Source organism: Cygnus atratus, chromosome 27 (genome assembly GCF_013377495.2).
Source record: "Cygnus atratus isolate AKBS03 ecotype Queensland, Australia chromosome 27, CAtr_DNAZoo_HiC_assembly, whole genome shotgun sequence".
NCBI classification, from domain to species: domain Eukaryota; kingdom Metazoa; phylum Chordata; class Aves; order Anseriformes; family Anatidae; genus Cygnus; species Cygnus atratus.
Genome location: NC_066388.1, coordinates 3,808,764 through 3,825,793, shown reverse-complemented (window position 1 = coordinate 3,825,793; position 17,030 = coordinate 3,808,764). Strand labels below are relative to the sequence as shown.

At 44.2% G+C, this 17,030-nt stretch overlaps 1 protein-coding gene across 1 annotated transcript in view; it reads left to right on the top strand.

The window, feature by feature from the left end:
- LRRTM4 (leucine rich repeat transmembrane neuronal 4) overlaps nucleotides 1-14,739 on the top strand; it is a gene marked incomplete at its 5' end in the record, with an annotated part of 203,391 nt that extends 188,652 nt beyond the window's left edge. Inside the window, one exon of the mRNA XM_035562779.2 lies at nucleotides 14,360-14,739. Coding sequence (XP_035418672.1) covers nucleotides 14,360-14,581 — 222 coding nt within the window. The remainder of the gene's footprint in view (nucleotides 1-14,359) is intronic.
- Between the last annotated feature and the right edge of the window lie 2,291 nt (nucleotides 14,740-17,030).

Genomic DNA, 17,030 nt, shown 5'->3' with positions numbered 1-17,030 from the left:
CAGTGTTCTCAGGAGCGTGCTCTGTGCACCCCAGAGAGAAGCCTTAGTGCAATAGAAATCCAATGTCTTTTCCATGATCTTTTGTCTGTCTCATGCTGCAGTTACTGTGGGATCGTTTCTTTCAGCCTTCCTCTTTCTGCCTTTTTGCCACAGCGGTGCACAGACTGTGGCCTGGAGTCCCACTGTCACCTTTGTTCTCTTATTTGGAGAGGAGAGGCTGGAAAGGAGCAGAGGGGTCTGTGCAACCCACATGGCGATGGCAGCCACAGTGCATGCTCAGAGAGGTGCTGAGACTCAGGTTTGTGCAGGTTGTCATCAGCACAGAGCCACTTTTGGGGCTCCAACTCTGCTTCAGAGGGGCTCTGCCAAAGAGCTGCTCTTTGGTGCTTTCCCTCTGCTGTTCTGGGGTGGGATGAGAGCGCTGCGTGCTGTCTTCAGAAGGAAGACCAGACTGACCTGCTTAAGCATCTGTCTGTGCTCAGTTCTGTGATGGCTTTGTTGATCTTGGATTAATTATGACAAAGTAAAGAGGGCTCTTAAAGTAGGTGTATGTAAACTCCTTATGTGGAGGTTTGTAGCATCACCTGAAACTACAGCTGTCAAAGTCAAAAACACCTTTAAACTGGGAGGTTTGAGTAATGTTGCACTGTCTTGGGACTCTAGAGAGCTGAATCCTATCCCTGGCTCGCAGAGGACGCATTTAATGTTGGTGTTCTAATGCAGATCCCACTCTTGATGTGGATCTTGAGATTTCCTCACTTAATGTGCTTCAGTTAACGTCCCAGAGCAGCCTTAGAGAGCGGAGACCAAATCCCTTTGCTAAGCCAGATCTGCTCTGGGTGTTTATGGGACCAGACTGGAGCTACTTTGCTGGAAATCCTCTGAAACGTGTATGTTGTGGACACTGTGAGTACTCAGCACCAACTCTTGTGCTCGTACAGGGCTGTACCGCTTACAAATACATACACAGGCACAGTGGCCACATGATACGGGAAGTCATTTAGGGATAAAAGATCTGTATTCATCTATTTAGCTCGTGGAAAAATCTGTCCCTCAATCTGTGCATCAGTTTTGAGATCTTTTGCTTGCTTGCTGTTTTCTTTCTCCCACCCTTCATCTGTCACGCCTGTCTGGAGTACAAGCTCTTCGGGGCAAGGGCTCTCACTCAGCGCATGAGCACTGGTTACTGCCGCGCAGTTTCAGTTATAGTCGAGGCCTCCAGGCACTGCAAATAAACAACAGATTTTGGATTATGAGAGGCTTATTCATCTCCTTACGCTGCTTCTCCCAGTCTGTTTCGCTCTTGGGTGGTTAGGGATCAGGCCATGATATTGCCTTGATCTTCCAGATACATTGGGTATTTGTTCTAGGTGGCTGCAATGAGAAAAGATCCCGGGCAGGAGGCTGTCGGCGGTCGCAGCCCCACGTTCCAGCACTCCAGCAATGCACCGATGAAATGCTCCACGCTGCCAGAGCTGAATTGCTTCCCTCTGTGCTGATCCCTTCTGATACACTGGAGTTACCTTTCCCAAACAGAACAAGTTCAAAAAAAACCGGAGTCGCTGGAAACTGTTAGGCTCATGCTTGGCTGGTTGAGAGATTGTTCGAGCATGCTGTGTCCTGTTGACGTGAGCTGCAGATATTTCTAACAGCAGCTCCTTCGGTTTTCAAAATGTAGCTCGCAGGGCAGATTTTATTTTCCAGCAGGGTTCTTTGAACCTGCCTCTTTTCATTTACACTCCGTCACTACTGCTGAGCTCAAGCACAGAAAGGGTCTAAGTAGGCAACAACTATTTTTGCTTATTAATGTTCATTGCGTCAGAATAGGTCCGAGCCTGCTTTGTTTGGTTTTTCCCCGATCACCAGCGCGAGCAGCACAGCTGCCAGCCGGCGAGCTCTGCAGCCCCCTCCTGGCTACGCTCATCAGTGCTCAGCTGCACAGGCAAGGCGCTTTATTTCTGTTTGTCTGAATGGCTCCGAACATTTCTTGTTTTTCAGAGCTAGGCTCAGGCTTCCGGTCAGATTTCCACCTCACGATCTGTTCGCCAATAATTACAGCTTTGGCTCTTGCCAGCTGGCAGCTGGTGGAAAGGGGAGAGTGGTGAGCTTGACACGGAGCAGTCCCGAGGCTGTTCCAGCCTCAACTTGCGTCTGGAGCAGCTCTGCTGGTATTCAGAAATGGGACAAAATTAAGACAACTTGCTGCTTTCCATCTCTGCAGGGACTGTGCAACCCTTCATCTGCTTCTTAGCCATCTCGACCACGTAGTTTCCGTGCCAGTTCTCATTGGGGCAACCACCAAACCTCAATTTCTTAAGATTTCAGTGTGTTTGGAGTTGCTGCACTCTCCTCTTCTGTTATACAGTGCCTGTTTTTAGGATTTAGCATGCATTTTGTTTTGAATGTCATCCAGACCTCCCTTTCTGCTTTAAAAGTGTCACTAAGCCACTGCTGCACAATAACTATTTCTGTTGGTTTTGCTTTCATGGAGTAATTGAATTGATCCGCTTGGTTTTGTGGCAGCAAAGATTGCTACGCCAAGGATATTTCCTAACCCATCTTTCTTCCAGTTTTCTCAGGGATTCTGAATATGTCTTTACTGATGATTTTCCTGCATGTTACAAAACTTGCCCAGAGGAATGAAAAAGTCATTTGTTTCCTGTAGAGTATTAAAAAATAATGCTATCATTGTGAAATGTCCTTGCCTGCAACGCTGGACAGTCTTGCATTAATTTTCTGCTTGCTTGATCTCTGATATACAAAGATTCTATAGAACATGACTGAAGCATGAACCCAAGTTTGTTATTAATTTTCTAATGCTGTCTACTGTGCGAGTCCTTACCCTGCCTTTTCTGGTTCTCCTGTTTGCCATTTCAGGGGTCTCTTCAGAGAGCAGCTAACAGAGCTGCTGTTGCAGCCCTCCTTTGCAAGTCGCATGCTCGTAGATCAGCAGTGGCAGAATACGTTTGCCCTATCCAGGATCAAGAGAGGCCTTTGTAATGCAGTGAGTTTCTGTAGCAGTTCATATCCAAGTGTTCCCAAGCTTTTTCTGATACTTAATTTAATTTCAGCCATAATATTCCTCTGTAGTGTCCTGTTTGGTACGTGGGGTGAACTATGCAGGTGTAGCCACTGGCTGTATATTTTTAGCTAGGGCAGACTCTGAGGTTCAGGCAGAGGGGTTTTTCTTGGAGCTGCTGGGCTGAAGAGCACCATCCCTCAGCACCCTGCTACGGACTTGACCTCACTCTCCTGTCGCAGCCTGTGTGCTCCACGGGCTTGGCAGAGGATCTGGGGAAAGAGCCGAGTGTTTCCTCCCCATCCCTGCAGAGCTGGGCTGTCTCCCAGGGTCAGGGCACAAACTCAGAAAGTTCAACTCCAGCTTCTTGGCTCTGCCAGCATAAAGCTGCTGCCCCCAGTCCTCCAGCCTCTGCCCTAAGCAGCGTGTCACCCGCAGCTCAGCGCCATCCTGCCAACGCTTCACCCTCATCCCTAAATTATTTTCTTTCCCTGAACCCAAAATAGCCGTTTCCCTCCAGCTCTGCCCTACTGTTCCTTCCCTTACGGCGCTGCGAGATCCTGAGCCTGTTCCTCAGCCTTTCAGTGAAGATGGAGGTTATATAAATCCTCACCCCAATATGAGTCATATAGCAGTACCTTTTGGAAACTGGGGGGTTGCAGTCGCCTCTCAGCGTAGGCACGCTGCTCCCATCAGCGCTAATGGAAGTGACATACATCAGGAGGAGAGGCTGTCCCTTCTGCTGCTGGATTAATGTTCTTTCCAGTGTGTTTGTTCCACCGTACACACTGATTCCTCTGCTAGGAGACAGTGGAGGCAATTAAAACGTTGTAATTTCTCATGAAGAGAATCCTGCTGAGACATTCAGCCTAATAGGAGCTCCCTCCCGTGTCCAAGAAGGTCTGTAGTGCCAGCGGTTTCTTCTATCCCACTGGAGCAAATTTATCCCAAAGGAAATGCTTTGCTCGCTCCTCTGCTGTTGGTTTCTTAAGACCTTTCTGGTCTACAGCTCTGGATGTTGATGATCTGGCATAGACCATCTGATGCCCAGACCAGGGGAAACAACAGTAGCATGAGCTTCTGTAGCTTTTTTTTTTTTTCTTTTTCTGCCATTTATTTCTCTCTTGGTTCCCATTTTCTGCCCCTTCAAATCGTCTCAGGGTGATTGAAAAATGAAACAAATGATCTGCTTGCCTTAGATTGACGCCATAATGTTGAGCATTGAATTTTAAACGCTGATGGAGGAGAAGGGCTCTTTCACCCTACAGCTTGTTGGGGATGCAGGGTGTGGATGCTGTCTCTATATTTAATATTACCGCACTAAACGGAATTAGTGCCAGTTATAAATGTGGCTTTAAGCATTTGTTTTCAACCAGAAATAGGTTGAGACTGTCATCTGACTCCAACCAAAACCTTTTGGGTATAGCATAACTAGATAATGGAGGAGGAAAAGCTTCCTACTTTTTATCAGTGTGATAAGGGACCCAGTATCCCCTTTCTTCTAGCACCAGTAGTTTTTAATCACAAGCCCTCATGTTGCATTGTTTATAACTGCTTATGCCTTGAGGACGAAATACTGTGCAATTCGAGTCGTGTGCCTCTAGCTTCCAGGAGTACGTTTGTGGTGTCTTCACGTTCAGCTTTCATGTACAACTTTAAATAGTATTTAAAACTCTTGAAAAAGCCATCAATTTCTGGATAGCCCTTTTGCACACTGTAAGTTCTGTGCAGGTCTAATGAAAAGGCAGCATTTTAGTATGTGACAGAGACTTGTTTCAATCATTCTCCAGTGCCTTCATTTGTCAGTGTGGCAGCGACGTTATCAGATGTTCACATTAAATACTGCACTTATTTATTGTGGGTAACGGATGGAGCAGGTTGCCATCTTTCTGATCGCTGCATGGAAAAAGAACTCTGCCTTTTCCTCTATTGCTGTCATTCTTTTTCGACAGAAGCAGAGTGCTCTGCTTCCCAAACTGGCTGGACCTTTTGCAGAGGCTCTGCTTCACCTCCCAGGTGCCTTTTCCTGGCATTTCCAGTGTGGACGTAGGTGGCTGTGGCACCTGCTGTGCTGAAATCCAGGGAGGAGCTTCCCCAGGATCAGGTAAACAGGCATGGTGTTTGGCCTCGCTGGCTGAGAGCATGCCTTGCTGGAAAAGGGAAATGACAGGACAATTTGCAGCCTTTTCTACTCAGAGCATCCATCTCCATCTGCTTCGTTTTCCTGGCTCCTCTCCTATGCTCCACGTAGGACTCAACCAGAGGGAGCTGGCACCGAGGTGATGCCTCTTGGGCTTTTTTTTCTCCCTCCATCCGCCCTGTTGCTGCAGGATATCCTGTGACCCCAGCAAGGTATCAGAAGCAGAAGGTCAGCCTTGCCTTTCGAGGGCAGCTGCTGTGCAGTCGGCTGGTCGATCCTCCTGTCTGGGACGGGGGCATGGGAGAGCCAAGGATTCCAGTTTGTTCACGTGCAAGTAGGAGGGAACAGCAAGTACTGGGGCTGGAGGAAGGCTCCCAGTTAGGAATGTCCTCTTCTCACCCTGATTGTTTTAATGCCTTTTGCAGGTGGTGTGAGGAGCTGTGATCACGGTGCTGTGATCCTTAAGAGTGCAGTTGCAAATCCAACCGTCTGCCGAAGGGTGCGGAGCCATCCCCGGGCCCAGGAGGGTGCCTCAGGCTCTTAAATATGTGGGAAGATCCAGCCCCGTGGTATTTCAGGCCTGAAATGCCAGCAATTTAGAAAGCTAAGTGAAGCTGGGAGCGTTGGAGGTCAGGAGAATGCTCTGTGGACGTTATTACCACACTGCTGACCTGTGCTCTGCTCTTTCTTCTTGATCCCTTGGAGACTTGGCTCGATGGACCTTTGCCTTGTCCTCGGAGGTTAAGTACAAATGATCTACGCTTAGCAGCTCGTAATGCGATACTTAGGGAGCAGGAATTCCTCTGGAGAATCTTGCTTTTTAAAGTATCTAAATGAAGACTGAGGTGCCTTAAAAGAAACTCAAGATCTGAATGCCTGTGTGCTTCGGCACCCAAAGGTACCCGAGGGACTCGAGGTAGGGAACTGCTGCAAGGCACTGCGGGGCTTCTGCAAAGCTGATCTTCTGTCCTTAAGTAATGTGAAAGCTTTTTTGAAACCCCAACCTCCCCGTCCTGTTGAATTCTATAGGAAATTATCCTAATAGCACTGAAAGCAATATTAATGGCTTTCCAATTAGAATATCTGGATAGTTTGTTTATTTTATCGGCCCTCCACGGCGGAAAATCGAAGGTTACTGGGAATCTCACTTCAAGCTTTTCATCAGCGAGCCTTTTTGTCACGAGTAGATACTCCATGAAATACAGATAAAGCTATTTAGAAGAAATATTTTGCCCAAGGAACAATAACAAGGCTTAGAAGGCTTTCTACTTTCTGGGAGTTCTCTTTAGGGAAACCTTTTCATTTACTGATTGAAAGATGAAATTGGCCCGTAGAGGGAGCAGTGCGGTGTGCATGATTTTCCTCCTGATCTTTGGAGAAACACACTTAGTTAAGCAATCCGTGGAGAGGTTTGGTTTTAAAGGGAAAGGCACGTGGGTGATGGGCTGGAAGGATTAGGGAGCTATCTGTAGGGAAGGAAAGGGAAACTTAAAATCTAGTTCATGATAGGAGCAGAACTGACAGTGTGATATTATGTAGGGGTTTAAGACATGAAATACACTCTGCAACGACGGAATAAATCATAAAATTCTGCCTTTATGGTAAACCCTGTATAGCTTACAGACATTTTAAAAGTTGATGAAATTTTTAATGCCATATGAAAAATTAATAGATGTGTTTTAATCAACTTTTTTTTAATATGGAATCAATTTTGCAGTATTATATGGTCCCATAGATCCATAATTTTCTTACTACCATGACATATAATTTATTAGGTTAATATGCTTATAATCATTTTTAATACACTGTTGTTTAATTCCTGTGGTTATTTATTATGTCTGTAAATGATGAGTTTACTTTGCTATGAACTATAAATGGAAATGTAAGAGGCCATGCAGAAGTACCTGCTGGCTGCACTCTCTTCTGCCCTGTGCCTCCTGCCTGCTCTTCCTCTACACTTGTCCTAGTAGGATCTCTCTCCTGATAGTTTATGTCAATTTTGGGATCCCATTTTCCCAGCTAGAAATACAAGAATTGAGTAAGAATAGTGTCCCCCCTGCCAGTCGTTTGTAATATTTAGGCTCCAAACTTCCACTGATACCAATTTTATTTTTACTAGGACACGACCCAAGACCTACCATCCACAGCCTTCCACTGATTTTCTCTGCAGGTTAAGTTCAAATGCAGAAAAGGTTCCTGATCCATAGCTAGATGGAGATGCCCCTGCCCTCTTCCAGCCCCCGAATGCTTGATGAGAGCTCAGGTTTGGCTCTGAAGACCTTGATTTCATCCCCAGGTCTGGTCCGAGCAGTCCCTATCCCAGATGCTCTCTGCTTGCTTTGATGGACGTTTGGTAACTGCAGGCTGCTGAAGGCACTGCCCGGTTTGGGCCACGACATATCCAGCAGCTGCATTTCAGTGAGTAGCAGGGCTCTGCCTTAGCCACAGCTCCAGCTGGGCCGCTGAGATCCCAGGGGATCACTGATCCTCTTCCCTCTATCCTGTGTGCTTGCTGGTGGACGTGTGCCTCTGTCAGCAGCAAGGCATCGTGCAGAGAGCTAAAGGGCTGTAGGATGCTCACGGAGAGCCATTTGTAGGACTGTCACGGTGGGAATAAGCTAAGGAGACATTGTCTAGGACAAAAAACCTTCTTCGTCCAGCACTTAAGACCATACATGCGTGTGTGTGTGCAGGAAACCAGGAATAATGGCAATACATCCCCCAACACCACCTGTCTGTGGCTGCACGTTCTCAATTTCTTGGTGAAAACCAGGAGATGCAGACCTGGTGGGGGATCCCCTCATGATAGGAACGATTTCAGGGTGGCAGTGGGCTCAGCACCACGTGGCTTGGGCTCTGTGGCTACACCCTGAGGCTTCCTTCTTGTGCCTGACTCCCAGAGGGAGCTGCACAGACCGTTAATCTGATTTGGGAGGAAATAGATGGAGGAGGCACCCAAGTGGCTTCTGTCTGGAGTGGGGAGGAAATTGAACATGAAATTGCAGGGAATTGATTGTGGGAATTGCACCTACAATTCAAGCTACCGAAGGGATCCTGCTTAATGCTTCGTGCCTAATGTAGGCACACCAACCTCAGGCAGTTCCCAGTGGGATCAGTAACTCTTAGAAAACCTGGGCTAATTACAGATATTGAAGACCTTCACATAAAAATCAAGTTGACAGTTCTCCTGAAACGCTTGGATGTCGCACAGACGACTTCAGTAAAAGCAGTTCTCCGAAAAACCTCACACCACCCTGTAACGGAGTGCTCAGACTTTCGGGGTCTGCATTTTTTTTTTTTTTTAATAAATGCAATTTTGATTTATTTTTTTTGCCAAAATGAGATTTACCTTAGGCAACACAAATTTCAGAACAAAAGGTTTATTTAAAATAAAAAAACAGCTAGCCACTCTTGTGTTTATTCCAATTGGAAACCGAATAAAACACATAGCCATTTGTATTTCAGAACTACCTTTAAAGTCCGTATTTTGTCCATTTTAATGGGTTTATCAGGAAGTATCTGATTGTGTGTTTTCCTGAAGAGGAATGTTTTTCTGAACTGACTCCAAAGGGATGTTCCAGGGTTGTTAGCTGTCATTTTTCAGCAGCATGAAATCCACTGAAATTGTTTATACCAGCTATATCTGCCTAATGTACCTAATCAATCTATCTCTAAGGTGACGCAGTATGCTTCGCTAATTGTAAAGCTGTGATAGTATGTCTTGCTTATTTTTACTCTAAATTATGTTAGGGTTTTAAATGAACTCTGAATTTGATTTATCAACGTCTATGGTGTTAATTCAGCAATGAAGTCATGGTGTTCTGTTACTAAATATTAGCACTAATGAGAAAGCATAGCTTCCATATTTTGTAACGCTGAGTTTCCACTACATATGGACAACTTCTGAATTTGTGTGTAATTTAATCATGTAATCACTAACTAGGCAAGTATTTACACGTAATTCGGTTTACCTGGGTTATAGAATACCAGCAAATCTGAAACCAGATAATGTTTAACTGCCCGAAAATATTCATGCTTCGTTTTTTGTTTTTTTAGAAATGTGTCTAATGCAAGGCAGTGGTGGTTGTCCTGTTCCATTTTCCATCAGGATGAATACAGCTTGTCCTTAGTTTTTAAAATGGAGTGTTCTTCCTCATTGGGAACACGAGCAACAGAACTGAAGACCTAAACAGGGTAAGGACAAGGTACTCAGACTGAGACAGCTGAAATGGTCTGGCACGACGCTTCCATCACCGTGCTCCAGCTTTTAGGCTCTTGCCAGTTACGTGCCTGAGGGTCCTGTGGCAGTTTGTGCCCTCACGCCGTTCTGCTTTCAGGGAAAAAAATAAAGTGAGCTCCCTGCTACCACAGACCTCTTCCAGAAACTCTGCTGAGATTGTCAGCCCGTCCTTATATTACGGGTCTGTCCTTTTGGTGATAATCCCGGTCCTATGAGTCATTCAGACATCCATGGCCATTCTTGTTTCTCAAGAAAGATTTTCCTTCTTTTTCCTTCTCTGCAGGATAATGAATGGTTGGAGATCTTTCTTCAAAACCAAGCTGAAAGGAAAAACTCGTAATATTTCCAACATGAAATAGATCTGTTCTGAAAAGCTTTGTTTCCAAAATTTGATTTAACAGTTTACCAGGAAATTATTTCAACCTGGGACTGCTAGTGATTAGATCTTGCAGAACTGCAAGTGATTCTGTGCGAGACAGAGCGTTAATCTCTGTCTGATCCTCAGCTAGTCTTCCCTGCAGTAAGTCTGGTGCTGTGAGCAAAGAAAATACTTAAGCAGGAGTTGCAGTCACCAAGAAGAACTTGGTATTGTGTTAAATTCTCTTGGTGTTACTTGATGTAAGGTGTCTTAGCTTCAAGTTCATAGCAAGGCTGAATTTCAGGTTGTCTCAAGCCTCCTGATGCGAGGCAGTGCAAGCAATTAAGGGTGAATGAGGGCGTTTAACATGCTATGAAAGGTGGTAGGGAAAATATTTTAGAAATATGGTCACTTGGTATTCATTTAGGACCCAAGCCAATATTCTTTAAAGCTCCTCAAGTTCAGTGAATATTTAGCTATGGTTTCATCCTTGCTCACGTACTTTTTAAGTTCCAGAATAAGGATTTTTATTGCTGTTTTGTTTAAAAATCTAGGTACTAATTGCTGCATCCATGTGAAGCAGAACTTGAAACTGAACTCTTATCATTGAAATTTTTAAAGTGAACTTTCTTGTGTATTAAACATCCGCATTTTAGAGAGTAAGTTAGTTACCTCCCAGTATTTCTGATGCAAGTAACTAAAGCTGCTGATAAAAATCAGTGTGGCGTTTAAAAATAAAAAATGCCTGAACTGAAATGTGGATACATGTTGAAATGACTTGGTGTTTAACTGAACATCATTGTTGAATGTCAAGGGAAAACTGGACAGGGAATGTTGAGAAATATCTTGAATGCAGATGTGGGATTTCACTGAGTCTCAGGTAAACTGAAGTTAGTCCGGCTTGTTTTGAAGGAAGTTGTTATTTGGCAGCAACGCTCGTGAGCCATTAACCTCTCCAATGTCAATTCAGCTTCAAAAGGGAAGATTTACATTCCTGAATTTCCACCACTAAATCTTTTATCTTGCTCCTGTAGCTGGGGGTTTATGCAAATTTTACTTGTAATAGAACATTTGTTTCAAGTGCGTGGCTCCTAAGATGCAATGTTTATTACATTTCCAGGGAAGATCTGCAGAGGTGCAGGCTTCAGAAGTTAATGCGAGCTAACTAATCCAGCCCATTAGCCAAAAACCCTTGCTGAACACTTGAAGTGCTTATAAAGCTTGGTGTTTAATAGAGTCGGTGCTTTCTTTGGAGAAGAGATTCATTCATTCATCAACTTAATCAACTGTGTGCAGCACTGGAGAGGCCGTACGCTCCCTTATGGCAAGGCGTTAGAGCAGAGGATGGCATCCTGCTTGCTTTTAGCCCACGTGCGGCACCTCTGTGTCCAGCACGTGTGTGTCAGTGACTTTGGAGTGCATCCCCTTGTTAGTCATAGAATGGTTTGGGTTGGATGGGAACCGAAAGATCACAAAAAACCCCCCCACAAATTTAAAGAGTTTTTTAGCACAAATGGCTGCGGCGAGTGGCGCGGAGGAGACAGCAAAAGGCACCGTGCCAGAACATCCTGGTTCTGTTCCTGCCTCTACCTTTGGTTTGCTGGCAGGTAAATTCTCACCCTTCCTCCCCTTTTCCCCCCAGTGAAAACTGCCTCTTCCAGGGAAGAGGCTGTAAGATAGTGATGGCAGAATCCCAGGGTCTGCGTTTACTTTGGGGGAGGTTATTGGTAACCTGTTCGGTGTTCTTCCTTTTGGTCATCTGCTTTTTATTTCCTCTCTCGGAGGCCGTAGCAGCTAAAAGGCCCCAGCTTAGGTCAGAGCAGGCTTGCTTCAGTCCCTGCACAAACACCCTTGCCTCAAAGACCTCCAGTCTCGAAGGACGAGCAGGGACAGGACATCATCTTCTCATTTTCCAGCTCATAAAATGACTTGTCGAAGGTCGTATCTCTTGGTATCTCAGGCACTAGTTCTGTAGCAATAATGAAGCAACATAAAAGTTACTTTAGAACCTGAAGAAAAATATTTTTAAAATTAATTTTCAGCAGCTTAGATGCTTTTAAAATATTAATATTTTTTTTTGAATGAAAAGCAGAACAGCTTTGCAAATGATGTCCTTGGTGTTTTTCCATCCTTTTTACTTACATCTGAATGAGTGGCGGTGCATCTGCCCACCTCTGCAATAGTTTGTGTAGTCGCAGCCGTGTCCTGAAAAAGCTTTTGTGAGCCCGGTGTTCATGTGCTGCTGTTTCATTGTAAGTGAAAACTGATCATGACAATCGTGTCTTTCTGGAAGCAGTGTCGGGGAAGGAAAGCAGGCTGGGTTCTGGGGCCTCAGCCTCTGGGGCTTTCCCTTTGAGCAGGAAGGTTCCTGGGCTTCCCACCTCGATTCGAGAGGCATCCCAAAAACTTTCTTCATTTACTCCTCACTGGAGGTAGCTCAAGGATGATGCTTCTGGCAGGATTTTGACATGATTCTCTTAAATTCCCTTGATGAGATCTAGGACCTAAAAGAGGGAGAAAAAGGGCAGTAGAAGGGCCATGCCTGAGAACAGGGAGGTGCACATCCATAGCTGGGCTTCCTTCATCTTGAAACACTTTCTCCAGATAAATGTGCAACTCTAAGCTCAAGAATAGCCTGATACACCTAATTATTATTTTTTTACACTAATAAAGACTATCCACCTTTCCTACACATGAGGCACACCAACCTCTATTAACGTGACCTCAGACACACACAAAGATGACTTTTTAAGTGAAAACAATTAAGAGGTTCTCTTCAACCAACCCGGCTGGAAAGGAAACAAGTTTATCCACTGTTCAGGGATGCTGTTGAGATCTTGATCCCTCTGACTCCTGCTTGGAGAAGGGGAAAAAACAAGTAAACAGTGCTGCATGCAGGACTCAGGTGGTTAATGTACTGTGTATTATTGCTGTAAAGCCAAGACCTCAATCTCTCAACTCTCCAGAACACAAACAGTCCTTGGCTTTTATAGAACCATAAAGAGCTGCCTTAAAGGCTGAGGACAAATTCCAGCCCTGATACAAATTGGCACAGATATTACTGTATCCAAAGGGAGGTAAGAGTTTCTTGCACTAGGGCTGAATTTGATCCACAAGTGAATACAGTTGTCCCATCAAATTCTGCCGAGCAGCTTGTCTTCTGCATGCTTGCCATTCAACTGTCACGTAAAATGACGTTTTCAGCCGAGCTCCAGCTAGTGGAAGAGTTTTGGAAGCTCTCCAGCGTTCTGCAGAGAAATGGGGGGAGGATTCTTGCTGCTTATCAAATCCAAATGCAAGAGGAACTCTCGCCCTGCAGAACTTATAATTGTTCTTAATGCCTTTTGCTTTTTTTGTACCTGTTTGAATGATGTGCACCTTGCAATGAACATTTGTGATAAATTAGTGCTGTAGTCTTCGCTTAAAGTTCAGCGTGGAAAATAAAGAGGCATTTGTTACAAGATTGAATTATATGTAGGCAACCTCCTGCTATAATGAGCTCAGGTTTTCTAGCTGTGTTAGAATAAACTCTTGCCTGTATCTCCTGCAGTGTGTGATTTTTTTTTCCTAAGAGCACATTTCCTTCTACGCGATCAGCTCATCTCTTGCAGATGATAAAATTATCTCCAAAGATTTGTGTCTGATGTGCCATAAATCGTACTTACTTGTAGGATTAACATTTGCAAACATAGGACGTTTATGAAAAATAGGAAAGGGGGGGAAATTTGGAATTTTTGTATTTACATTAGAAAAAAGTAAAATCAGGATAGTTCTTGTAGACTTTTCCAGTACATTTTTACAAGGTGTGGATCTGCTCAGCTCCAGCAAGCATCCATAAAGGCTCTTTGAGGCTCTTGGTGAGGTTGGTAAGATAAGGAACCCACGAAATCATGACCTTGGGCAAGCTGCTTTGTCGTAGGAGGAATAAACGTGTGGTCCAGCCGTGCTGAAAGCTGGAATTGTAGAATACCCTGGAATGGATGGGACCCATAGGGATCTGTGAGTCCAACTTGTAGGTCCTCATAGGACCACCCAAAAATGAGACCATGTGTCTGAGAGCATTGTCCAAAGGATTCTTAAACTCTGGCAGGCTCGGGGCCATGACTGCTGCCCTAGGGAGGCTGCCCAGTGCCCAGCCACCCTCCTCGTGAAGAACCTTTGCCTGACATCCAGCTGTGGCACCTTCATGCCGTTAACACCAGCTACACGTGCTGGCCGTCAGCATTTCGAGTCCTTTGACATGCTCACACTGGGCTGGCTTTTGTAGAAATGCTCAGCCCCTTTCTAGGCACTGGAAGAAGGGCTGGTTTTTAAAGGTTTGTCTTACCAGCAGCTTCCAGTTTACTCTTCCTAGCCAGGTGGTGCATTGCGTAGGCTTTCAGCAGATGTAACATCCGTGCACAAGTGGGGACCCACCAACTAAGACAAATTTAAGTAGTCCTGTTGAAGAGAGAACTGCAGGTGCTGCATACAACCTAGAAGCATCAAAGGTTTGTCTTCCTGAGAGGGTGTTTGAGGCTGCGCTGCGATACGAGCTGAAGAAATGCATGGCTAAATGCACTGCTGACACGTTTCTCTTTCTCGGTCTCTTCTCTCGTGCAGGTTCCTCACCACATGAAGACTTTACCCTATTACAGTTACGACCAACCAGTGATCGGATACTGCCAAGCCCACAAGCCTCTCCATGTAAATAAGGGGTACGACACCATGTCCCGGGAGCAGGCTGAGACGACCAACCTGGAACTCAGTCGAGACCACAGCTTCATAGCTACGATCGCGCGTTCGGCTGCTCCAGCCATTTACATTGAGAGAATACCAAACTAATGACGGAGGCGACTTCTTCAGGGGGCGGAGTGGGGAGTTCTTTTGAGGGACCTTTCATCTCAGAAGAGACCAGGGCAAGAAGCTAAAGTCTACCATTCCAGTTATAAATGTTCCAACACAGACAAAGGGAAGGGGATAAAGCAAACTCCGCAGACTGTGGAAATGCTGTCGTGCAGTACACACTGAGAACTTCAGGATTTTCTTTGCTTTAAACTTTCAAACAAATTCCTCAATGTAAATATTAAAGAGAGATTGTCGAGTTCTTATTAAAAAAAATAGATTTCACTCTAGCTACATAAAGGGATGGATTAAGAGTTTTGTTTGTATATTTGATTTTTCTACATTGCACGGTTCCAGGGAAGGAGAACCACAGGTAAAAAATAAAGGGGCTGGGAAGGGCAAGGGGTTGGGTGGGATGGGTCAGCCATGATTCCTTATTAAGTGTTTATTACTCTTCAAAGATCTGTTTAATATTTTTGTTCTTTTTAAACAAACAAAAGATATATATTTTCCTTTTTCTTTTCTTTTCTTTCTTTTTTTTTTTTTAGTGGTCAAGCGCTAGTATTTCAAACCAGACATGGGCATTAAAGCTTATGTTGAACCAAAAGGACATTGGCAATTGATGCAGCAGAAACAAAGAAACTTGGGTGCATGTACATTTAAGAGACAGGCTGTACACTATGGAGGGTGCTTTTGATTTTTACTATCTTCATTGTGCTTCATTGTTGACACTATAATTACTTTTTGGGCTCTAAAAAAAGGGGAAAACATGCAAATGGTGTATCGACTCTCATATTTACAGTCCAGCGGTGCCGTAAGCAAAATTAATGGACATTTGGGAACCAAAATGGAAGTGATGTGCTTGAAATGGATCAGAAGGAAAATCTTTAAAAGCAAGAGTGTTTTGGTGAAACTCACTGGCTGACACAATTTCTAAAACACAGGAGAATGTGTAACATTGTTTTTTGTTTTTTTAATTAATTATTATGATCAGTTAGTTTTTGTGTAGTTTTTATCAATAAAATGACAACAACAAAAAAAAAGTGGTGGAAAAAAAATAAACATATTATTTTGTGGTTGGGACACCACAGCCAAGCTACTGTTTGAATGATTTCTCTGGTTGTGTGACACGGTGACTCAGTGGCCTAAGGGAACAACGCTCGGTCCTGTTTCACCTCTTCTTACAGCTAAAGGAATTGTTTGAGGTTTGGAAAAGTTGAGTCCAAAGAAGCTCAATGTATTGGGCCTGTCTAAAAAAATGTTTTGAGGTGATTTTATAAAAAACACATATATGATCCTGCAGGAGGGGAAAAAGGAGTGGGACAAGCCTTCTGGTTTTACTAAGCGTTTTTTCTTCTTATATCAGAAGGCAGGTTTTTCAGATACAAACCCTGTGATGAAGCTACATTAGAAGATAATGCTTTTAAGTGGAGGGTGAATAATACAACAATGGGCATTAGAATTCCTTGATTGTTTCAGGTACTTTATTGGGTGTATACACTTGACCACAAGGTAAGGGTTTGATGCATGAATTTCTGGAAGTGCTGATACCTGTATCACGTTCACAACTTGATATTGTCTTCTGCATTTCTCACCTGAAAAACTTATGTATTTTTCTCTGAAAGGAAAGGAAGAATATGTATGGATGTATGCATTCTGTATGCTAGGCAGCTTGCAGGGAAACATGGACGTGCAAAGTCAACTGGCTGCATCGAAGGTAATGTGTTTAGAATTAAGTGTTAGACAGGAAATGAAAAGAAAATGGAGTGAAAGGCTAGGTGATGAGTTTACAACCAGCTGCATTAGACATTGTGATATCTGTCAGCTTTAGCACTGCTACAGACAAGGCAAAAGACGCTTGAAACACTAGGCTTCTTCAAATTGAGTTTAAAACATTGACCCACAGCCTATTAAGCTGAAAATAGAAGCGTCTGCTCTCTCTCCCATTGATTCCTTTGGGCTCTGGATCAGCAGTAGAATACATTTCAGTGAGCATCAAAAGCCTAGTGGCATTCCCATGCTCCTAGGAGATGAGAACGGTAGTGGTTTTGTTACAAGGTTCATCACTGTGCGCACAGGCTTCTGGTTGAATTCATGCCTTTCTGCCTGTAAATGTTTTCTGCTGTTTAAAAACTGATGCCAGTTTGGGCAAGAAGCCTACAACTTTCTTTGGTATTCTTGATGATTTAGGAGGTCATGTTCTAAGAATGTGTTGGAGGCATAAAGCTATGCCTTACCTAAGTGCTAAAGGTCACAAAGAGCTGAATATTCATGCGGTGGGTTGCTTTGGATCGAAGCACGATGTCATGGCAGCATGTACCGAGCTACCTGAACTAGTGTTAATTAGGTGGTTGTAGTGATCAAACTAAAAGAGCTCTATACAAACCTATCTGGGACTCAAGATGTAACAGAAATTGTGTCTACCGTGGCTGCAATTACAACCAAAGAA